Source organism: Corapipo altera, unplaced genomic scaffold (assembly GCF_003945725.1).
Source record: "Corapipo altera isolate COAL_440 unplaced genomic scaffold, ASM394572v1 45, whole genome shotgun sequence".
Taxonomy (NCBI): Eukaryota; Metazoa; Chordata; class Aves; order Passeriformes; family Pipridae; genus Corapipo; species Corapipo altera.
The window spans coordinates 15,970,614-15,995,113 of NW_020884877.1; the positions used below are offsets into that span (position 1 = coordinate 15,970,614).

Here is a 24,500-nt window from a genome sequence, read left to right on the forward strand (position 1 = left end):
TTAGGATGGACACCTTTGCCTGTCCTAGGTGGAAATTATTCCTTATAATTTCCCACAAAGGAAACCAACTGTGTCCATAGACCCGTGAGCCTTAACATCACTAGTCTCATGCTAACCGTTATAATAAATTTTAATTTGAGGAGACATTATGAGTAAGCAATAAGGACTATTGCAGCTAATTTATTGTGCTTACTCAATGTTTTCTCAAATGACTACCTTGTACCTTTCATTTGACAGTATGTCTTTTATGTCCAGATTGCCATTAGAATTTTCACACTCTGCTGCTAACAAGTGTTTATGCCACTGTCAGCAGTGTTTGTTTACACCAAAGTGCTGGTGCTAAATGGTCAAAATGACTTGAAGATGATTTCAGTGTCTTTATCTGCTTTTAATTAGACATGTTTCTTATTTGGCCCTTCACTTTTGGCAAGCAAAATAATAAATAGTACCTAATATTATGGAAACTCAATTTCAATATATTGCAGTAGTTCTATCTTTTTTAAACAAATTCTACAAGAGAGAGCACTTTCTACCCACTGACTTGTATATTTTAATGCAATGCAAAAAAAAAGAAAGATCCCAAGGAAACAAATTAAAAACCACACCGAAAATGTTACTTTCTGTTTGCATAATGTTTTTCAAACAGAAAAACCTCTGAGCAAAATTTGCTCTACTTCATTTTCTCATTTCCTTCATTTTTCTGTGATGTACAGAAATTCTGATGCAAACCTGATTAGCACATTTTCATTAAAGACCATAATTGCTGACATTGCCACCTCAGAATGCCATTTCCTTTTTGTTTTCATTTAGAAACTATGTGAATGACCAAGCAGCTCTTCCATCTCTATAACAGAAAATCAGCCCTGTTGTCTTAAGCGAACAAAACATGCCCAGTACTTTACAGTGACTCTTCACTAATTCAGTAAATCCTGGACTTGCTTTTTATGTTTGGATTTTTTTTTTATCCTAAGTGCCTAATCAGGAATGCAAGTAAACTGAGATTAACGGACTAGTTCAAAAAGGAAGTTTTTTGCTGCCTACGTTTTTATACACACCCCAGGGGGAAAAGAGATATTTTATTCTAGCAAAAAATGTAACACTACTAAGATGCAAATAAGGCTCTCCTTATTCACTGAATACTTATGAAGAGATTTTGCAGGAACTTAGTCTCAATAAAGATTATTATCATCTACTAAAACAAGTGACTGGGAAGATGGAAGAACATGTTGTATTTGGAAGACAAGCAGAAAGTAGCGTCTATATCCCCAAAAAAGACTGGGCTGAAGTGAAGCAAGTTCATGAAGAAATCCATCCCAGTCAAGAGGAGGACTATAAAAGGACAAAGAGCCCAGCTCTAATCTATACAGATGAAGGCTAAAAGGCCTCATCAAATCTTTCAAGTTAAATACAAACTATGCTTTTTCTTTATTTACTTTTTAGCTAAGAAAAAAAAAAGGAAAAGTGAAATATTTACGTGCTTGGCTATTCTTTACTCACTTCACTGGAGACTCCTCTCTTTGAGCTGATTCCTGGAAGTCAGCCAAGGGTTCTACTGATAGTCATCAGTTAAACTCAAACAGCACAATTCACACTTCATGCTCTCAAGATCCTGTGACATGAGATGTTTATAGGTATAATCTCTATCTAGTGATAAGTCACTAACACTCTAACCTGTCCAATATCTGTCTTTAATTTGCCTTTGTCCTGAGTGGTTTTATGTTTGTTTTATGACAGATCAAATTTTACAAAATTAATTTATTTAAGAATCCATTTAGCTATTTAAAATCTATTTATCTATTAAAAAAAACAATTAGGAGACTGAAAAAAGTAAATACAAATGTATAGGTCATGCACACTTCCTCAAACGTTCAGACATAAAACTCATGAACATGGGTCATTCTATGGGAAAAATGCTGAAAGGCATTTCTTAAACTTGGAGGGTGCCACTTTGCTCTGGACAACAGCAGAGACAGAGATGTACTATCACAAAAGAAGGGGACATGCAACACAGAAATGCAGTTACAGTTCTAAAGTTTTAATTACAGAATTCATCTGAAAAAGCCCAAAATACATGTAATAAAGGTCATGACACAAGAAGTGTTTCATCCACCACAAAAACATAAAATGTTCTGCCACCAGTTTTAAAGTGACAGAAGGGACACTTCCAAGAACACAATCCCCTTCTCTGTTCTTTGCTCAAATACACAGTTTCTTTTCTCTGCTATGCTCTACTTAAAAGGACATTTTCATGGGGAAGCTGGCCCCAGGAGGGCCAATGGTATCCTGGGGTGCACTGGAGGAGTGTGGCCAGCAGGTCAAGTGAGGGGATCCTGTCCCTCTACTCAGCTCTAGTGAGGCCACATCTGGAGTGCTGTGTTCAGTTCTGGTCTCCACAGTTCAAGAAAGACAAGGAGCTACTGGAGAAGGCCCAGCAGAGGGCCACAAAGATGATCAGGGGTGTGGAGCAACTCTTATGAGGAGAGACTGTGGGAGCTGGGCCTGTTTAGTCTAGAGAAGATTGAGAGAAGATTTCATTAATGCAAATAAATATCTCAAAGGTGGGTGACAAGAGGATGGTGACAAGACTTTTCAGTGGTGCTCAATGACAGGATGAGGAGCAATGGCCATAAACTAAAACATGAGAAGTTTCATCTCAACATGACGAAAAACTTCTTCGTATTGAGGGTGTGGAGCACTGGAACAGGTTGCCCAGGGAAGTCGTGGAATCTCCCTCTTTAGAGACATTCCAAACCCTCCTGGACATGTGCCTGTGTCACCTGCCCTAGGTGGCCCTGCTTTGGTGGGGGTCGCGGTTGGAGTAGGTGGAGTAGGGATCTCCAGAGGTCCCTTCCAACCTTAATGATTCTGTGATTCTGTGAAAACTGTAGCAAAGGTTTGTTCTGACTGGCTAAACTGATACAGCTGGGTAATTTGTCTGACACATTTCTTCCTTGACACAGACATTCTCTGGTGAAATATTAAAGATGCATAATCATATAAATTGGTACACTACAAAAGAAAACATTTTGGTATTACTGTTTCTTACTTTTTGCCAAATTCACTCAAGTTGACCAAGAAAACAAGCCCTTTCGCTTTCTGTACTCAGGGTGTTACCATTCCCTTGTCTAACAGGGCCTGTGCACACATCAGAAGACTCGTTCTCTTTCTGGCACTCCCAGACTTCTGCTGGACATGGAAGTTCAAGGCTAACTTCCACCACCCTCTGCTTTTATTTCCCTCTCTATAGAAAAACTGGGAATAAACAACAACCTCCCTGTAAAGCACTTGGAGGTACACAGCAATGACAGCTACAAGAGCACTTGGTATTATCGAACAAAAATACACCTTCAGTAAAATAAAATAAAGAATGAAAAAAGAAAAATGCCTGTTTCAATTGAAAATGTTTAACATGCATTGGGCCCATATGGCTCTGACACCACTCATTTAAATAAATAAGGCAGGGATCAAAGTCTTAAACAATTTTTACCTTTAACTTTAGAGAATTAAGTTTTTCCTCCCTCAGGTGCTCTCTCAACATCTCCCGGTGAAGCCTCTCCTGTTCCATCGCAAACTCTCCCAGTGTGTACTGGCGCACACTGTTGTGGCGGGTGGACATTCCCAGTGTGCTTCCCCCTTGGCTGGGAACACTGGTGAAGCCTTGCCTTCTCGTGAAGTAATACACAGTAACACAGTTAAAATGGACATTTTTTGTTCTCTTCCGCTTCTCTCTCTTCAGGATTGAAGACGCTGGAACAGATGGAGATCACAGCATGAATAACTTCCAGTCACATGGCAGATGTGTTGAGGTAAATGGAACTACACAAGTGACAACACCTGACTACCTACCCATGTAGAGACACTATATTCCAAGGTGTGCAGTCTAAATGAGGAGATAACATTAGAAATATTTACCATCTATGCAAACCCAGAAGCCATTACAAACTGCTGCAATCATGAACACCATCGTCTACTTTAGAAGAGAAACTCTTGGCCAGGGCAGTTGTTTCCCATCACATCATATTTTAGCATTTTACGAAGGAAGCAACTAAATCCCAGCAAAAGGAACTTCTTTCACAGTGTCACCACAGTGATCCTGGCTTGCACCTCTTCCAATCCCTGTGAACTAAACAATGCCGCACAAGCCAGCAGTGAGAACTGCGGGCCCTGCCCCTCACAGGTCTATGTGCACTGCCGCCCTTCTGTCAGCAAGGCAGCACAGATCTGCAACTGCATCTCTAAAGCACTAGATCACACTGACAGAGAAGATTCCTATCTCTTATAATCCAAATTGTGATAAATTAGTGTTAGAAAAACTACAAAAGCAGTATGTTTAGTGTTTCATACTGTCTCAGAAATTCATACTGTCATCATCATCATCAACACTGAATGATACAGGAATAATGTTGTTTAGCAGTCAGACCCACTTCATTTTCCTTTATCTTCATCTATCTTTCTGTTACCATCTAACGAACACAAGTGTGTGTGTGTACATATTCTAATGTGTAGGATATTGACAAAAATGATATCTAGTCTTTTCTAATTCTTTTCGGATTCCACTCACACACATGCTCAGTTTTTCTTATACATATATGCAGTATCATATGAAACAAATTTGTTTAAAAACAAATGCCAAATTTTAACTGTTAAATATTCTTTTTGTTCTACAGACACTTAGTAACTCCTTCCCACAATACTAATCTACTGTTTCTCACTGGTAACAATGGTGAGCCTTTAGAGAAAAAAAGACACACAAACGTTTGAGAAAGATAAGAGACATTCCCTGATTTTTAAGATGAGCAGTCCAATTTATTTGATTTATTGCAAAATGACAACAGGTTGTTCAGAATGCATATAATAAGTCATCGCTTTGCAGTTTACAGGCAAGAACTGCAGGTGTGTGCAGGTGTGAATGAGAGACCTCACTGCCAGGATTCAGGCAGTAAAATGATTTAAAGGGTGCCAGAGCAGTCTTGAATGACTTGGAAATGTTCTATAAAAGCAGTTAAGAGCAACGTGATGTACACTGCTAATCTAAAATTGCACTGTCTCTAGAGATAGGAAGCTCTTGGCCTTCAGCCTTGGTTTCATAACAGGTCTGCTTTATTGTCATAATTAAAACACGGTTCAGTCTCCAATATTATTATGTAGTGAAATGTTAATCGTCATGAATGTAAATCCCCAAACTTCTACACAAAATAATGCTGTCCAAAAAACCCAGCATAATCTACCTAACTGTAGGAAAAACAAGCATATTAGAAAATACAGCCCTGTATCCAAATTACAGACAGTGTGTTCTACTGATGTAACCACTGAACTCATTTGGGCTCAATGAAACACAGAAATAGTTACTACTTTTCCTAAATACTAATAAGTGGCTAAAAGTATAGTTTATTATATAAATAACATCCATGCAGGTATGTTAGATTATAAATATAAAACAGATAAATAAGCTCAGGTCCTATATTCACTTACATGCTCTCAGTGAAAGGTGATCCAAAAAGGTGTAGGATGTACATAGTGGAATCAAAAGACAAATTCTTTTACATTAGGCATGTTTAACTTACGTGCAAACTCCACGACTAAGTAAATCTCATATCAACAGAGCCTGTCAAAAATATTTATAGGAAGCTTTTAGTGGGGAAGAGGGTTATTTCGTTAGCAGAGATTAGTTGATAGGGGTGTGTCAATTTTGCATTATATAAAATATTGTTTTAATGTGCTGGTTTTTTTCATATATACCACAGTTTCAAAACAAAACTACCTTTAATAAACCAACTTTATAGCAACTGGAAGATGGGGCAATTTTGATACTGTGACATTCTTTCAACGTAGCATAAAAGCTAATACTCTGAATCAGAACCTTCACTGCCTATATGCTCTAGTACATAGGGAAGTATGGATTAAAAAGTCCTTTTTCTGCTGAACGAGGTATCTAAATCATTCTGGGGTGTATTCAATTTCTGATGTAACAGTATCAATGTTATTTGGATCTCACCTGGATGATCCCTCTAGTTTGGAAGAAATACTGGCAGCTACTGAAGGGCAAGCAGCTATTTTACCAATTAAATGAACTAGCCACAAATGGAATGAGAGGTGAAACTACAGTAAAATACTCAGGAAAAGAAAAGTTACTCTTGAAAACATATATATATGTCTCATGAAGATATAGAAGGCAATTCTGTAAATCATACAAGCCAGTGAATACCCTTGAATCTTCAACTGTAAACCTCAATATCTATGATATAAGTTCTATGTTTATAGTAATCTGGTTTATATCTTAGCTATGGAACCTCTGACAGGGCTGCTTACTGGCACAAATACCAAATGCTGCAATAAAAGTACTCATGTTTTGTAAGTCTGTCAATCTCTTTATGGCAGAGATGCTACTTTCATACTACTTGCTATACATGAAGCAATGAACCATAAGTTTTATTCAGACACAACACACTAATATTAATAATTAAATGAAGCTAAGCAGAAGAGTCTGCAATCTAATTACTTCCAGCTGAAAAAAAGTCATCTATGATAAAAACTAGATTACACTAGTTTTCCACTATGTGGATTTTTGCCCATATGTGTGCTATTAAAATGTAGAACATGACTTTCATGCATTGCCATATGTTTATGCCTAAAAGTTGTCAGCAGTTTCTCAGTAAGACCGTAGTTGTCATGAACTGTCTTAAAGAACCCATTAATGCATTTATAGTTCTTATCACTTTTAATAATTGAATTATCAGTGCCATACCATCAAAGTCATTTGCTTGGTTTGCTTTTTTTAATGTATCACTGAGAAAAACTGTGTTAAGTACAATTAAAGGGAAGTTAAAGAAAACGTTGGCATACTGTAACTGCACCATCAGCAGCACTATAAAGCCAGCACTGAAGACAGTGTGAGAGCTGACATGAGTTTGTTGTAAATGCCATTAAAGTTCATAATTTTATTTATTAATATTATAGTTCTGAGTCAGACAAATTATATGATAATCTGTATAATTAAACATGCATGTAAACATTCATAGCCCTCAGAATACATGGGATTATTTTTTCTGAAACACATCCTATCTTTTGAGTTTGCTTCTGTCTCACCCAGGAGCTTGATAAAGGGCAGAGCTAAGGCTCTGTGAAGAACCCCATGGTCATCTCTTGTATGCTACTGCTAAGAAGGAGTCAGAATATATTCGTATTTATGAGAATGTTGTTTACAAGAACAAATCTAGCAGGAACTTCCAAAGATTAGCAGATTTTATTTGATTACCCAAAAACATAGATGAGAGATGCCAGCGAGGAGATGTGAGAACTGCAACCACCTCAGTAACCAAGGACATGAAAGGAAGCACAGTCAGCACCGCAAAGGCACTATGCTCTTGCTCTATTATACTTCCTAAAATCTCTGAGCAGAGGGCTGCCTTAATGTGAGCTCAAAAGTATTATTAGATATTGAATGGAAATGTTGGACATTTTCCAACATCAGGGACAAAGTGCTCTATAACGCAGTACATTTCCTTCAAGCCAACTAGAACTAAGATTCTCAGAGCATCTTATCAAGAGTCAGGGGCATATGTTATTTTGCATGCACTGTACCTTAAACAGTACATTCAAATCAGCTGTAATTACTGCTAAGGACACTGCTTAACTCAAGACAGAGCAGAAGAACATACAAAATACATATGTTCTGACATATTAGAAAGCATGAGTTTACTATTATTATATTAGAGAGCAAAATTTACTGGCATTAATCAGTTAGTAAGCTCCATTCGGAATGAAGGACACAGACTGTGCAAGGTTTGCAGGCCTCTCCGGAGTCAGTTTCAAAGGTTGTACCTTTGAAAGTACCAAAGTCAGTACCAAAGCCTGTAACCTATAAATTTATCCACTGAGAGTGTAAACACCACAGTTTTCCAGAAGAGATCTAGTAACGGCTTCCTTGCTTGGCCAGTCTCAAGAAAGCATTTCCATGCCATCTGCCTGTGTAACAAGTGGTATCAGTGGATGCCACTATCATCTGTTCCGTACAACAGGGATGGTAGTGACTCCAGGCAGAGGTTGTTAGGTTGAGAAGTGGTTTTTTAGCATCTACTGGACACACACTGTCAGAAGATGGTTTTTGAAAACGAATGTGAAACCCACTTTGGTGGGTGAGGATGCCAGAGGGAATAAAAATATTCATCATCAGCTAAAACTGTCCTATGGATTACACATGATATTTAACACATTTATATACTACAAGTCTGATATATTCCATGGAATGAAACAAATGCTCTGTTCTCATGTATTTAAACATTTAATGTAATTTTTAGTTCCATGTTTCAAGATCATATGGAGTTAAATATTTTTGACAGAGACACAAGTACTGTAATTCATAAAACATATCAATAATCAGAGGGAAGGACGACAGTGTTAAGAACATAACTACGAGTACAGAACTATCTCTCCAAAAAGGTCACTATATTTGAACAAGGTCTTCAGACACAGATACCTTCAAATAGGACTGTTGTAAGTTCTCATCTGAAATAATATCAACTACTGAAATTTTGACTTTCGGCATTTGACATTTGAGTGGCTCCGTTTTTGGATTGAGCAGAGCTCAAGTTAATAACCTGCTTGCAACTGGCTTTCCTCCTCATGGAGTCAAGCCAGGTCCTGCAGGACTGTCAGCTCCTTGGCATGCAAAGGCAGCTGCTACAGAGTCAGGGCTGTATCTGGCCACAGCACAGTCCCATCAAGGTCCCACTCGACCCAAGCTACAGCCACAGCACAGTCATCTGCACCACAGACCATCTATGGCAAAAATGGCAACTGTATGTAAACAAAATTCCTAAAGCTGAGCCCAAAAGACTTAAAAGAAAGAAGGAAAACTTTTAATAGCAAACCATTGTTTAACCCAAGTGTGGCTAACCCAGCCTGGAAACACAACCTGCTCTTTGTGCTTTCCCTTTAGCTCTCTTTGTTCATGAAGTGCCTGCACACACACACAAAAGAGGATGCATTTACTCATTTTTTCTCAGTTATTAACCTCTCTCCCTCATAACAATTCTCTTTATCCACAGCAGTTATAATTTATTTCATGACTGCATATATTTCTGTCATTTCTCTTTACGCAAAATTCCTGGCTACAGACTTCTCTGGCTATTGAGCACACAAGGAAGCTCTAAGGTTTCCAAAATTTAAGAATACCTGCTTGGTGAGCCAGGACCTGCAGAATAGCACAGTGTGTAAACACCACATGCCAGACTTTTGTGTTACAGCAAGATCCTTTTTCAGTCATTGACTGTAATACAGACCAGAGATAACCATTCAGCACTCTATCAAGAAACTGAGATTTCAGTGATTTATTAATAGGCTGCACACAAACATCATTATGGTTTTTCCCACAGGTGATAAATTATACACATAGTTGAAGAACATCTCCCACATTGGGACACTAAGTCATAACCTTTATTAACACTATTCTTAAGAAAATGGTTGCAATTTAAAATGGTAACATTTCACCTACCAAAAAGTACAGTTCTTATCTCCCAGTGGCTAAAAGTAATAGAATACAAGATGGTTTACCAGAAAGACTAAGTGTTTCTCAGATTTTTTTTTCAGTTTCTAGGTGCTTGATCAAATGCATTAAATGGATTTTTCCAGAACACAGCATGTCCTGTGTAAAACATAAAGCCCCACTAACTCATTTTTCAAAGATACTCTAAAAATAAAACTTTAATGTCCAAATTGAAGAAAGTATCAAAGTAAAAACAGAAAATACAGCTATCATGAGAATAACAATAGCCTTAAAAAAGAAAACTGTTCTACAACACAGCTCCATGGCTGTTCTTCCTTCTTACTTAGACTGCTGTCTCCCATAAGTGTCCGTCACAATGACAATTAATGGGAGAAGAGAAAATATTACAAAGAGTAGCTTGACAATAAAACTTCCCTGTCAGATTCATCCTGGCTAAAGTATGTTGTACAAAGCATTGATCTGTGCTGGAATGCTGTCATCAAACAAACACAGCATGGTTGCCATGACCTTATTCCTACCAATAGCCTCACAATGGTAAGATTTTCTGTACCTACCTTCTGTATTGCAAGCAAAAATTATCATTGTATGTATTATTAGGGACTGAAGAATTTCCTTACTAACTCATTTTTTACAGCTCTCTAACTTCTGAAATTGTGTGCTTTTCCTTCCTCTTTCTACCCCACACCAGAATATTTTGAAAGCATGGAGAGGAGAGATAGAAGCAGAGATTCCTACTGCCCTCTGGGGCTGAACTGTTTATCGGCCTGTCCCACCCACGGCAGCCAAGGAGGTTGGGAAGCCCCCAGCCTGGAGAGGAAAGGGGGAAGATCCTGGCGGTGCCACCTGCACCCAATAGCCCCACTGCCTCCTCCCACCACTGGTACAAAGTTCTGCAGCTTTTTCTTGTGCCCTCCCTCGTCCACCTCAAGCTGTATTTTCTTCACCCATCCCTGAGAATAATCATTATTTATCTATTTGCAAATTTGTGAAAAATGACAAGACACAACCCCCCAGCTCTTTCCACATCTGAAAAATTCAGGGTTTATCATACTTGGTCATCATATATCTCTTATATCTTTGTAGCAGATGTCATTATTGGCCCATACAACTTCCATATCCCACAGAAAACGGAAAATGCAACGGTGAAAATCAATATTTACACTAGCAGTCCAATGTTTTCTTAAGAGAATCATTCAAGTTCCATTTGCATATAAGTAAATTATAACTGATAAAATAGATAAGCAACAAAAATAATGTGCTGGCAGACTGAAACAACGTTTTCCTGAATTGCTCTCACGTACATAGAAGGCACTCTACAGCTGCACTGTTCACCTTTGAATGTCCTCATTTTTCCACCTGGGCAGTGGAGCTGCAGCAGCGTGAAACCTGTAAAAGACACAGCATTTCCTTCCGTGTGTTTAGTGGCCAAGACAGAGCCCAAACTCCCACTCAGGAAGAGTACCTGCTGTGGCTGTATCCATCCATAAAATGCAAAACCTGCTTCCTCATTTTACTACATTCTGATAGGAGTGACATTTTAAGCCCATCATGTTTTTCAAACATCTTTTACTGAGAAAACTGGTAGTTCTTTGATTACAAAACTTAAACGATCTCAGTTCTGGCTGAACTCCAAGACATAAGCACTTTCTTCTGCTGTCTCAGCTATTCTCCTGATGTCAAAGACACATTAAAATAAATGTGAACCATATGGCTCCCCAGCAGATTACTCACACTCCTGCATCAATGAGAGCAAAGCAATTCATTGTCACCAGCGCAGAAATATTTTAGGCACGTGAAAATTTCAAAGGGCTGAAAAAAACATGTATGAAGCAGACTTTTGGATTAAAGCTCTTAGACCGGAGGAAATGCTGCATTTCTTACACTCTACTACCTGTTTGTCTGCTTTTAACATACTCTTACTGTCATAAAAACCATTATGGCAAGAAGGATTATCACCATTCTCCACCTGTTCCATGACTTTCCCATGCAGCGTTTCATCAGTTTAACACCACAGAACAGCAAAGCCTAATCCATCACGGTAATCCAGGTCAGAACACCGCCTAAAAAAGCCATCTTGCTTCCCAGCCTTCACAGAAAACAAAAACTGGGAAAAGGTCATATCCAGAAATTGCTTCTACCTCTTTCTCCTACCTCTCCTTCTAGCCCACTGCCTCCCAAAAGATATTTTTCTAAGAGTCTCCGTACACTAAATTTACAAATTTTCAACCCTGAATGATAAAACACTTATCCTACATGCTAGAAATCCACATTAAGAGCAAATGCTGTGAAACAAAATACAGCCCCCTAAAGAAACATGTGAGTTTGAGGGCAGGGAGGTATTTTATAGAATAAATTTGAATCTGGAAATCTTAAAGGGAACTGCATACTCAAAAAGGTGTAAATTGAGTAGTGGAAATTTGACAGGAAGGAGAGGGACAATGCTGTGGAACAGCAACATCTACCCTAGTACCATTTCACCACTCCATCCTTCTGGTACCTTCCTTTAGGGTAAAGCCAAAGATAAATTCACCTTACAAGAAGGGCTCAACGGGAATGCTTGCCTAACGCTAGATTTAAGTCACATTTGAAAAGGTTTTCTAAAAAGACTAGCTCACAGACAAGCCTGACATGAATAAGAGAGGTTTTTAATTTGTACGTTAAACATTTTACCTCACTGCTGAGAGCTTTGTCTAAAATCTCACAGAAACGTTAAATTCTGGGGATGCATGCTAAAAGCTGGAACTTTACTGCTGAAATTTCAGTGAAAGCTTTACGCTTACTTCCTCAGCATCCTCTATCTCCAGAAAGCTGTTCTGTGACATTCATCATACTAGTCCAGCTTCTCCGCTCTGCAAACATCATCAGCCTGCGAGGAGGAGTGGAGATGGTTAACTGCTCTCTGCCTCTCCATTTACTCTAAATGCCAGCTGCTGTTCCATAGATGATTATTCCTGACCTTAGCCCCAGCTTTATGAGGAGGAAAGCTGCTACCAGGGATCCTTGCAGGAACACCCATGCATAACAATTGCATTTGCTGTGCTCTCCTATGATGCTACAGGCAATCCTTTGTCCCATCTTATGTGTGACTTCTGTGAATAGCCATTTGATACAAACACAACTACCCATTCAGCTGTCTGTGACTTTGCACTTGCAAACATATTTTGTGTATCTGTCATGAACATCTACAAAAAAAAATTTGTTTGATGTTTTCCAAGCCAATAAAAACATCATGTAAGGCAAAAACTGTTCCTCTGGTTGTATAGTGTATGAAATGCGCTACTTATAGCAGAGAACTTATTTTAAAAATAAGAATTAGTTGTACAAATCCTTCTAAAACCCAGTTGGAGCCTGCTTCGTAACCCCTCTTTGCAATTTTTAGAAACTCCCTCTACAGTAGTCCTCATTCCAGATGAAAGACAGCAGGCAAGATCCTGTCATGGCATACTCTGCCCTGTCATTCTGCGTGATTTTGAGAGAAAAACAACACACTGCATTGATTAACTGAATTTCTTTGCATTCCTTGTTTTTTACTATTCGGATGAGCCAACTTATTTAAAATCAAATATCAGAATCTCTCAACCTGTTAGCATTTCATAACATGAGTTAACAGTAGCAGTAAGAACATATTCCTCGTTATCAAGGAAATTCCAAGCCTGGTTGCTGGCAATATAAATAACTGCAAGATGCCATGAAAAAAGAATACCTGCATTTAGCTACACCTAAGTGTTTTTCCATAATAAGACAGCAGCATCACTTCTAAGTCATTTAAATTCCATCATTAACCGGCAATTAAACACACAGCTTAAGTTCAAAGCTCAGGTAATGTCTTGTGCTATTGACTTTACAACAAATAAAGCTTTATCCATCTACAAAGATAATTTAAGCAAAGCTACACCTTCCTAATGATTTCATGCCTTCTTCCAAGTTCTGCATGGTCACATAGATGAGACAATCTCAATATGGTAGCAACTCTAGAATATTCAAACAGTACTTTTAAGGCCATATTGAAGGAAGTGCAACAGGGATGTATTTGTAATATCAAATTCCTCGTTATCTTTAACAGCAAAATCAAAAGAAGGCAAGAGCATTTAGAGATCAAAGGGTTTTCTCAGAGCCCTTGACCTGTCACACTCCTAATGAACCTAAAGCATCCACCACTCTAAAGACAATACCCTAATCAGTGGAATGACAGGACCCGTGATTATGGCTGCAGGATAACCTTGCTCATGACAGTGACCATGTTAATGGTAATAAAGAGACAACTGATGGAGGTTATCAACTAGCCTGTGGGATGGCAGTACCTCCTGTTGGTGATGATCCCCTTATCAGATAAGCTGGTGCTGGTGATCTTCATGCAGGGGATGAAGAAAATTCAGAAAGTTTCAGCTAAACTACACTTAAGCTGAAATGGCAGAGGAAAGCAGCAGCTCCTCAAAGTCTGTTTCTTAAGACATGCATCTGTGATTAATATGTTATGGGGAATTTTTACCAGCACCAAAGTGTAAAAGACAGGACTTCACGAGGTCCTCCTAGGTCTTTCAATTGTATGCAATTCTGTAACTTAAATTTGGGTATTTTTCTTTGTCAGAAAAAAGTTCACGCATTTAGAGGTAGGTATCTCAACAAGGCAGGAAGAATCGCAGAATCATAGATTGTTAAGGTTGGAAAAGACCTCCAAGATGATCAAGTCCAACCTTTGACCAAATACCACCATACCCTTTAAACTGTACTGTGAAGTGCCATGTCTACTTGTTTTTGAACACTTCCAGGGATGGTGACTCCACCACTTTCCTGGGGAGCCTGTTCAATGCTTAACTATTCTTTCAGTGAAGCAGTTTTTCCTAATATCCAACCTGAACCTCCCCTGACACAATTTGAGGCCATTTCCCCTTGTCTGGGAAAAGAGACTGACCCACACCTTGTCACAATCTTTCAAGTAGCTGTAGAGAGCGGTAAGGTCTGCCCTGAGCCTCCTTTTCTCCAGACTGAACAGCCCCAGCTCCCTCAGCCGCTCTTCATAGGACTTATGTTCCAGACCCTTTACCAGCTTCACTGCCCTTCTCTGGAAGGGCACATATCCCCTACACCCAAGCAGGAGTGTGGAACCCTGTGTCCCTCAGTGCACACAATCCCAGGAATGGTCAGGGTGTTTTAATGACATCCTGAACAGCAATTCCAGATTCATCAGCTCGCTGTGGAGCTGAGGAAACACAGCAGTGAAGTGCCCTAATGAACAGGTCAATTTAAAGGAGCTGAAATGGCATTGTGAGTGCTCCTGCCCTGTATTCCATGTATCCCTAAGGAAAAAGGGAATATATGCTCTTAGTCCTGCTCATACGGTGTACACAAACTTGGACTGCTACTTGAAAATGAACATCCCTCTTTCTGAGATGAAGGTGGGGCTGTGAAATGGGACAGGCATGGGGACTAGTTAGTAATACACCTTGACATTCATTAAGGTAAATCTGCAGTGTGACTAATGACCTGCTGAATCAAACTGAAATTACCTCAATAGACTGAGAAAGGTGAGTAAAAAAGGCAGTAGGGATTATATCTGCCAGCAGGAATCAAGGCACTCCAACACCATTTGCTAAGAGATTTAAAAATGTGCACATGTGTAAAAATACACACACCTGGTCAAGAAAATATTATTTTATTCTTTTTTTTTGTTACAAACCTGGTAACAGTTGTCTGTTCTTTATAGACCGTAATCTTCATTTACTAACTCAGAAGCCTGTAACTGAGGCTAGGGATTTACTCATTTTTTGTTGTCATCATTTGTGTCTCTACTTGTTTAAATGGATATATTGTTAAAGAAACCCTGTACTTACCCCTGTGTAGTAGTCAGCACTTAGGGACATCTCAGTCATGTATTTCCTGCCATCACAGCGCAGGGTTAACTGCTGAGAACAAAGCTATCTTCTGGTAGTTCTGTCCCACCTGAATGATCCACAGCAGCTGTGTGCCACATTTAGCTGGCAGGTTAAACTGACCTTAAGGCTAATGGAGCAGGATAGCTGAAAGGCTCTTGTTTATCTGACCCAACACATACTGTTTCAAGGGTTGTGTAAATATTGAGATGGATCAGCTATTCTAGATAGATTTGTACACCAACTGCCTGCTTGCTGAACTGCTGAAAGGGCTGTAGTTACAAGTGATTTAAAATTATCTCTTTGTCAGGTCAATTAGAAAGGAAAAATAAGACTTAGAGGACCATGTTAGGATTTTTTTTAAATTCTCAGTTTCAGAATCAACATATAGCTCTTGATGTTGACTACAGGTCACCTACAGCCCTCTCATTTCCAGTCAGTAAAAGAGGGTTTATACTGAACTTCATATTTACCTACATGAAAACAGACCAGAATCTGACACTGGTCAGTACACAGAATTTGACACTGTCTCACCAAAGACAAATGGTATAACATGTCAGGAAAAGGCTTAGAAAGATAACCTCCATCAAGGAGGTACTCAGGCACGTAACAGAGGCAAAGAATCTGACCAGTCTTTTTTCTGCACTGGCTCTTTTCTGTCTGCTTACTGGAAGTCTCACAGACCCCATCCTTAACAGTACAGATTCAAATATTTGACATGGAAAAAGTCTTATCTTTTATTTTGGGAGATGAATGTGTTTAGAGCATGAACAAAAACACCTTCCAATGTACACTGTTAAGAGTTTTGTTACTGTACAACACATCTGCATGTAGTTTTTAGCTAAGTATCACTTAGTAGCTCTGTGAGACACCTGTATTTATGAGACATAACACTGACAATTTCTACATATTCAGCTTTGACAAGACAGGAATGAGCATTTATTTCAGTATGATCAGTTCATTTTTTATCACTTCCTAGAACTCAAAATATGCTTTTTCAAATAAAACTGTTTAAAAAATCTAGAAGGTAAAAAAAAATCCAAGTACACACAAAGGAAAGTGCTCCTGCCCTGAAGAGCATCCAATATCACACATCATATGACACATCACTGATTTTAACCAACTGATACAAACCAAAATGAAAAAAAAACCTGTGCATATAAAAATTCCAACAAACGTCCAGTTAAAACATTTTTTCCAGAATCAAAGCACACAGCCTCAAGAAAATGTGAAAAGAATAAAACAAAATAAAAATCCAATCTCAACAAAAGCCCTGTTTTTCACTAGAGATAGTCAGTTATCAAGCTGAAAATATCTTTCAGCGTTTTAATGTTAAATATAAACACGCTAAGGACAAGTGACAAGGACCACATTGTGTATGAGCAGTGATGAGGAGTCTCACCTACTCCTTGGCTCACAGTCTTCACAAATTAACGCCAGTAGGGAGATCTATATGCAACGAAGTTGAAGGAGGCAAACCCCTGCTTTTTAAAATGCACAGGTCACTTTTAAAACAATATAACCACATAAAACTAATATCATAAGCTGCAAACACATATTAACTTTTAGTATAATACATCATCACTAAGACTCATCTTTTTAGTGCAGAGTTCCTCTTACATAAAAAGCAGATGTGCCTAAGGCTTCCGAAGTGATTTTTCTAACACCACTCAATTGGTAGATATTGATTGTGTAAACATGTAAGTAACGGATATGCTTTACTATTAAGAGAGAAGAAGAAGGTGCAAAATCTCATTTGCAGCATTTTAATAATGAATTAACAAAATCTTACTTCCCTATCATGTGCAACATGCCGCGTCCTTGGTAAAGTTACAAAACAATGATGCACACTGGAAGAGAGTCTGGATGCAAGATGAGTGCAATTAAGTAGACATTAAACCATCTTTTCATTGTACACTTCATCTGACCATCAATATCCTCTATTTTGTTACCAATAAAAAATGATCACCTTTATAAAGCTCCTGCAAGCATGCTGCATTACAGTAAGAGCAAAGCACAATGTCAGATACTGAAAGAAGTCTCCAAAAGCCTTTTCCTTGAGGACCTTGAGGTTTGCCTATTCAAATAGTCAAGGCCATCAGTTCAAGTCTTTTCTTCCCAGACCAACCTTATATATTACTGGGATTCTGTATTTGATTTCTTGGAATTTAGGCTGGTGCATCTATATTGAAGACAATACCTTTTAAAAATTAGTATCAATGCACATGCAAATCCTATTTCCATATTGCCAACTGATTGATATATATATATATGTATTTAAAAAATGTAATCTGTACAATTTCTATAAGTCTATGTGTATGAGTGCACACAGGGATACACATTTATTATTCTGGCCACAAATATCTCAATTAGACAGATCATTAGTCATAACACTGAAATGCCATAGTTTCCCTTGCAGATTTTATTCAAAAACTAAATTATTTGTTGTGTCAACTACAATTAAAGCTTTTTGTTACATGCATGTATTACAACTTCCAAGTTTCTCCCCTGAATTATTTGCTTTCTTTGTATTATCTGTGTATTCACAAAAACATTGTTGTCTTCTATGTGGGTGGGAATGACTGTTTGATGTAAAAAGACTGTTTTCAGTCTATGATGAATCATCAACTAATTCCTTCAACAAAAGTTAAAATATCAGCATGCAGAGAATATTGTAACCAAAATATTTCTTGATACTACCAAAGAGGTTTACCGGGTTGCTTACCCCTTTGTGGTATTTCAATAAAATAGGTCCCCTACTAGTACTGCATCTTAAATATAGCACATCGTGAGTGTTTCCATGTAAACCCACTTGAAAAGTTGTGCCTGTGCCCTCCTTGCACAGGAGCGTTCCACACTAGAGCAAAGAGGATTTGGACCCTGATGTCCAAACCCCAGCCCAAACGCACAGCAGTATTTGGTAGACGAATCAGTTATCAGAACATTCACATCCCCATGTTACAAACATGATTTCCAGGCACAATCCAAACCAGAGAGTGACAAGGACCACATTGTGTATGAGCAGTGATGAGGAGTCTCACCTACTCCTTGGCTCACAGTCTTCACAAATTAACTCCAGTAAGGAGATCTATATAGGGTTGAAGGAGGCAAACCCTTGCTTTTTAAAATGCACAGTTCACTTTTAAAACAATATAACCACATAAAACTAATATCATAAAGTGCAAACATAAACTGTAAACTAATTTTTCCCAGAAACATATGCTGCACATATAGCTTTGCTAACTTAAGACCAAATTCCATCTGTACACAAACTCATTGCCTAAGTACAGAGATACCCTGTGCTACATGAAGAACAGAAACTATTGAAATATTGTGTCCCATACACAACATTCCTCAATTCCAAATAAAAGAAAGCTTATATTTCCTTTGGAGAAGAACTCTCATCAATGCAGTATTGCAGACAGCTGACAGCTGCATTACATTTACCTAAGGAAAATAAACAAACTCATATAAAGCACTTTCGGTACAGTGCCTATCTGAAATACTTTAAGCACAACTCCCAATATGTTAACTACAAACAGCTACATAATTCAAACAGCAAATAGGTAGGAGCTTCCAAGTGACTTCCAACTTTACAATGATGAATAGTTTTATATAATTAACAAGAAGTCAAAAGGATACAAGTTTACTAAGTCATTTTGAGCAAGTCACAAACTAAACACTACAGGGAGTCCATTTTATCATCTGTTCAATTAAAAATCATCATGCTTATCTAACCATAAAATTTACTTTATTTCGAGAAACAGGAATCATTCTTTAGACACACAGATTTAGTACTTACGGGTAAAATGATTAGAAGTGGATGGATTGACACTATCACCACTGTCAGCACTTTCACTGCTAGAAATGTCATCATCTGATTCCCGCACAGAGGAACAAGGTGAGGAGCCATCAACTTCTTCAAACTTCCTCTTTAAAATTCCACTCATCGCTGCAATGCTGTCACACGCACCTGTAACAGGAACAGAAGCAATGAGACACTGAAATGTACAGCTGCAAAATACGCAGTCATAACCACCAAAGTCATTTTTACTCAGAAGTACCAACAAGTTGCCACTTCTAGTGTTGAATAACCATTTAGTATGAAATTACACATAATTAAATAGGAGACAGTGAAGCCACAAGAAAAAAAAAATCTTAAGTCGTACTTTAACTTGACATGTACAGAGATGGTTATTTCACTAGGATAATGTGTAACAGTTTGCTTTCAGGGAGTATTTTTCCCATTTTGATGTCAATAGCATCCCTGGTTTCTGGGTTATGCTGTGAAATTTCAAACAAAGAAACAACTTGCAGTTTCTCTTCAAAGAGCCTGACTTGGTCCCTCTCTTGGCTGCCACAGGACAAAGGAACGTTCACAATCCGGGATGAAATTAAGTAAGAAGAAATCATCCTGAACACTACAGTTCCCATTACCAAATATATGTGATCTAACCAGTGTTCACATCTCTCTATAAGAAATCCATCTCATAATTCCAATATTACAGACAGAGAAAAGACAGTGAAGTCACAAAGACCATATACCAATTTAGTGCTCAAAAAACACCTGGAATTCAGAAATTCCTCACCTCAGTCAGAGGCACCAACTGCCTCCCAAATTTTCTCCTCTGCTCCCACCAGCATGGGTTCATGAAAGGCAGGTTCAGCTTGACTGATCTGAAGCCCTTCTATGACAAAGTGACCAGTCTAGTGTTTGAAGAAAAAGTTGTGGATGTTGTCTACCTGGACTTTACTAAAGACTTTGACACCACATTCTTATGGAGAAACTGGCTGCTCACATCTTGTACTCTTCGCCAGGTTAAAAACTGGATGGATGGCCAGGCCCAGATAGTGGGGAGGAATCCAGCTGTTGGCTGGTCACCAGCAGTGTTCCTCAGGGCTCAGTGCTGGGGCCAGTCCTGTTTAATATCTTTATCAGTAATCTGAACAAGGGGACTGAGTGCTCCCTCAGTCCATTTGCAGATGACTGACACCAAGCTAGGCAGGAATGCTGATCTGCTGGACAGCAGGAGAGCTCTGCAGAGGGACCTGGGAGAGGCTGGATTGATGGGCCGAGACCAGTTTGCCTAAGGTTCAGCAAGGCGAAGCGCTGGGTCCCACACTTGGGATCACAGCAACCCCAAACAGTGCTACGGGCTGGGGGCAGTGGCTGGAAAGTAGTCAAGCAGAAAAGGACCTCGGGGTGCTGGTCAACAGCAGCTGAACATGAGCCAGCCTGTGCCCAGGCGGGCAAGAAGGTCAATGGCATCTTGGCCTGTATCAAAAATAGTGTGGCCAGCAGGACCAGGGCAGTGATTGTTGCCCTGAATTTGGCACTGGTGCGGCTGCACCTCAAGTCCTGTGTTCAGTTCTGGGCCTCTCAGTACAAAAAAAGACACTGAGGTGCTGGAGTGAGTCCAGAGAAGGGCAATGAAGCTGGTGAAGGGTCTAGAGACCTATGAGGATCAGCTGAGGAAGCTGGGGTTATACTTAGCCTGGAGAAGAAGAGGTTCAGAGAGGGCCTTACTGATCTCTACAACTACCTGAAAGGAGGCTGTAGTCAGGTGGGGGTCAGCCTCTTCTCCCAAGTAACAAGTGACAGGACAAGAGGAAATGGTCTCAAGCTGTGCCAGGGGATGTTTAGATTGGATACTGGGAAAGATTTCTTCACTGAAAGGGTCGTCATGTATTAAAATGGGCTGACCAGCAAAGTGGTTGAGTCACCATTCCTGGAGGTATTTAAAAGATGCCCAGATGTGGCAGTTGGGGACATGTTTTAGCGGTACACTTGTCAGTGTTAGGTTAATGGTTGGATTTGATGATCTTTGAGGTCTTTTCCAATTTAAATTATTCTGTGATACCCACATTAAGAATTAAGATGCCTAATATATTCCTGAGGTTGAGTAGAAGATTATAAAGCAAAGTATTCAAGCGGAAATTTAGCAGCAGAGGTAGAAATATCACACATGATTACGGAGAAAGTGTGCTCTTAAGTAACTGAGAAGAAATCAAGAACAGCTAAAGCCTGCCCAGAGGACACACAGATGCCATCATGCTGCCTGCAGCACTGCAAAGACAAGCACTGCTGACACTTATCCAGGCAAAAAAATTTGTCTAGGATCAATGACATACTATACTTGCAGAGGACACACACCTAGCACTACAGACTTACCACAGGGTTCTGCCAAATCCCACTGAAAGCAAGAAAAATAAAGGAGAAATTTACATTTCTCATGAAACAGAACTTCTTTAAATCCCTGGAGCTACCTTTAGGACTCATTAATTCTGAGCCAGCCACATTCTGCTCCTTCCAGCAAGCTGGAACTAGGTAAGTTCCAGAACTCCCTTCCAACCAACATTTCTATGGTTCTATGTTTAAAAGAACCAATAAATTTGTCAGGAAGCTATCATAAGCTGGGCTAAGTGGCTACTGGTAAAGAAGACAAGGTTAAGGCAGAGACTCCAGTACTGGCCATACTGTTTAACAATTAGCACATTTCAGGGTTTTTGGCCCCGGCCACCTCACGCTCTCCTGGATAACGCAGGATGAAGCAGGCACCAGAACCATTCCCAGCAGGCAGGCTGGATGAGGGCGCCGGGGTTTTGGCAAAGGCCTGACAGCTTAGCCACTGTGGACAAGAGCTGCATCCTGCCACTTGGCAGCAAAAGACAGAGAATGCTGTCCCTAGCCTGTATCTTTCTTATCTTTTCAATTAGTACAGAGGTAGTATCAGTCATGTAGGTGCTCTGTTCTGACCCTGCAAGCACAGCACTTCAGCAGATTCTCTGCTATCTTGGCTCACACTTGGTCTCATACCAAGTAGTTTCAAAGTCTCCTACGCATTCTATAGCTCTCCCTTCAAGCCCCAACACCAGTTTCTTTCCTGGAAAAAAACAGTGACAGCATGAAGAGATCTGCATCCAACTTTTGGCCTGGTATGAAGTTAGAAAAGGATCAAGGTGAGTATATGAGGATGAAAACTACAAAAAAACCCAAAAAAACCCCCCAAAAATGCCGAACCAACAAAACAACCATTAAAAAAAAAAAAAAGGAAAGAAAAAGTAGGAATAACCAGATTACAGTCTGTAAGACCAATTCAAAATCATAATTCAGCAAACACTGAAGTCTATCTATAGGAAATTCTGTGGCTGAGGTGGCAAGAACATAGTGGTTTCTTTCCATTGCAACAGAAAGTTAGTTCTAATTACTTGTTCTGCTTTGCCAACAAAGCATTTTACCCTGCCTACCAGCTCTTAAGCACAGCAGGAGGGAGTTATGCGCAGGTTTAAACTTGCCTTTTTAAGTCAAAACTAGAAATTACATATACATTATACAACATTTTTATTATATTATTTAATTACAAGGACTAGAACAAAAGTTTTATAATAATGGAGTTCATTCACCTCTTAAGAATCAAAATCTCTAAGAAGAACACAAACGATCACACCAAGTTTAATATCCTGTCTCCAGCAGCAGTCACTACTTAACGCTTCAGTGGAAAGCAATGGGATGCGAAATCCAGCCACAACCACTGCGGACACATAGCTCTGCTTCCTCAGCCTTGCACTCAATTTCCCCTAAGCATAAGGCTGAAATGTTGCTACATGACAGTGCGCAGCATCTCAGAAATTCATTTGACTTGATCTCCTGAGGCAACAAATTTCTCATTAGTTTACTGGGAGAAAAAAACCACAACAAAACACAGCTCCTGAAACTATAGCCACAGACCCTTCAAAATCACAGCAGTTTCAATCTTTACAATATTTTGGACAGTAAAGAGTAGCAGAAAAGCACCACTGTCTAGCAGCATGCTGTACTAGACAGAACTCCACTTACACAGGTACTCCCCACAAAGTGGAAACAGCTGAAGAGAAGTCACTGACATCTTCTTGCTATATTATAGTGATATTTCCATTTCAATCACCAGCAGTGATTATATTACATGGGAGGCACAGTACATCTGTTGATCCCGTATGGAACTAGGAAATGCCTTTATATTTGGGGGCTGTGCAGGGAGGGAATGGTGATGGAGACACAAATGGAACTGCAGCATCAAGTTCCTCATCCCAAAGCCAGGGAGTCTGTCCAATGGCTGCAGCTGCCAGAAAGCAGCCGGCATGTTCTGCCTACACTCTCAATCCCACAGCTATGCATCCTGAACAGCCTTGCCTCTGGGGAGCTCCACAAAGCCACACAGCCTCTTGCTGACACTACCCCACTTTTAATGTGGCAACTAAAATGTTCATCAGACAGAACAAGGAAGAGAAAGTGAACAAGAAACTGTGCAGGTCTAAAAACACTTGTGCACTCGGCTGCTATTCAGATTCTTCCCAATTTTGAGTTAATGATCCCCAGAACAAGACATGGATTCCCATCAGAACATACAGCCCATGACAGTAACGTGGAGGGAACACTGGTCCCTGATACAGACAACTTGTGTCTGCTCAGGGAACTAGAGCCCCTAGGGACAGAAAACAAAAGCAGAGGGAGTGATGTGCCATCTCGACAGGTACACATTGCCACCTCACAGTTACACCTGCTCATCTACCCCCTGCAAGGGCACAGGGGCATACAAATGGCTGATTACTGCCTGCTGAATGAGAAACAGCTGCTTTCATTGGAGCAGCTAGCAACTTTTAAATTACTCCAACATCCTTCTTGGCTTGTCCTCAGATCAAAACCATTTTTCTAGAAGGCTCTGCCCATCTGTCACTAAACTGTCTTCTTCAAAAGTATATGAGCTTTTCCAGGGTCTCACTTTCTCACTTTCAAATTCCCCCAGCATAAAGCACTTCTGCACATACACAAAGTTACAGAGATTTGAGATGCCTGAATAAGTTCATGTTGAAGTCTCCCTGAAACTTCGTGTTCTTCCAAGTAAGGTGTCTAAGAACAAAAGGAAAATGCAGTATGAGTGCAGAGCACACAGAGAAGGAAATAGATGGAAAGGCAGGGGCAGGCCCAAACCCATGAGCAACTGTTTATGTACCTGAAGGCCGGTAATTACAGTGCAGCACTTGGCTTGTACCTGTGCCCACACTCTTAGGACTAGGACTCTTGGCATTATTTTCTATCCAGAAAAATGGCCTCCACCTAAGTAAAAGATGAGGATGCTCTCCACTAA

General features: G+C 39.5%; 1 protein-coding gene across 9 annotated transcripts in view; it reads right to left on the reverse strand.

Moving 5' to 3' along the window:
- CSRNP3 (cysteine and serine rich nuclear protein 3) overlaps positions 1–24,500 on the reverse strand; it is a 108,123-nt gene that overhangs the window by 14,448 nt on the left and 69,175 nt on the right. For all 9 annotated transcript variants that reach the window (XM_027636546.1, XM_027636552.1, XM_027636545.1 and 6 more), the window contains 2 exons: positions 19,178–19,348; positions 3,488–3,747 (listed from right to left, as the gene is read on the reverse strand). In XM_027636546.1, the coding sequence (XP_027492347.1) occupies positions 3,488–3,747; positions 19,178–19,348 (431 nt within the window). The remainder of the gene's footprint in view (positions 1–3,487; positions 3,748–19,177; positions 19,349–24,500) is intronic.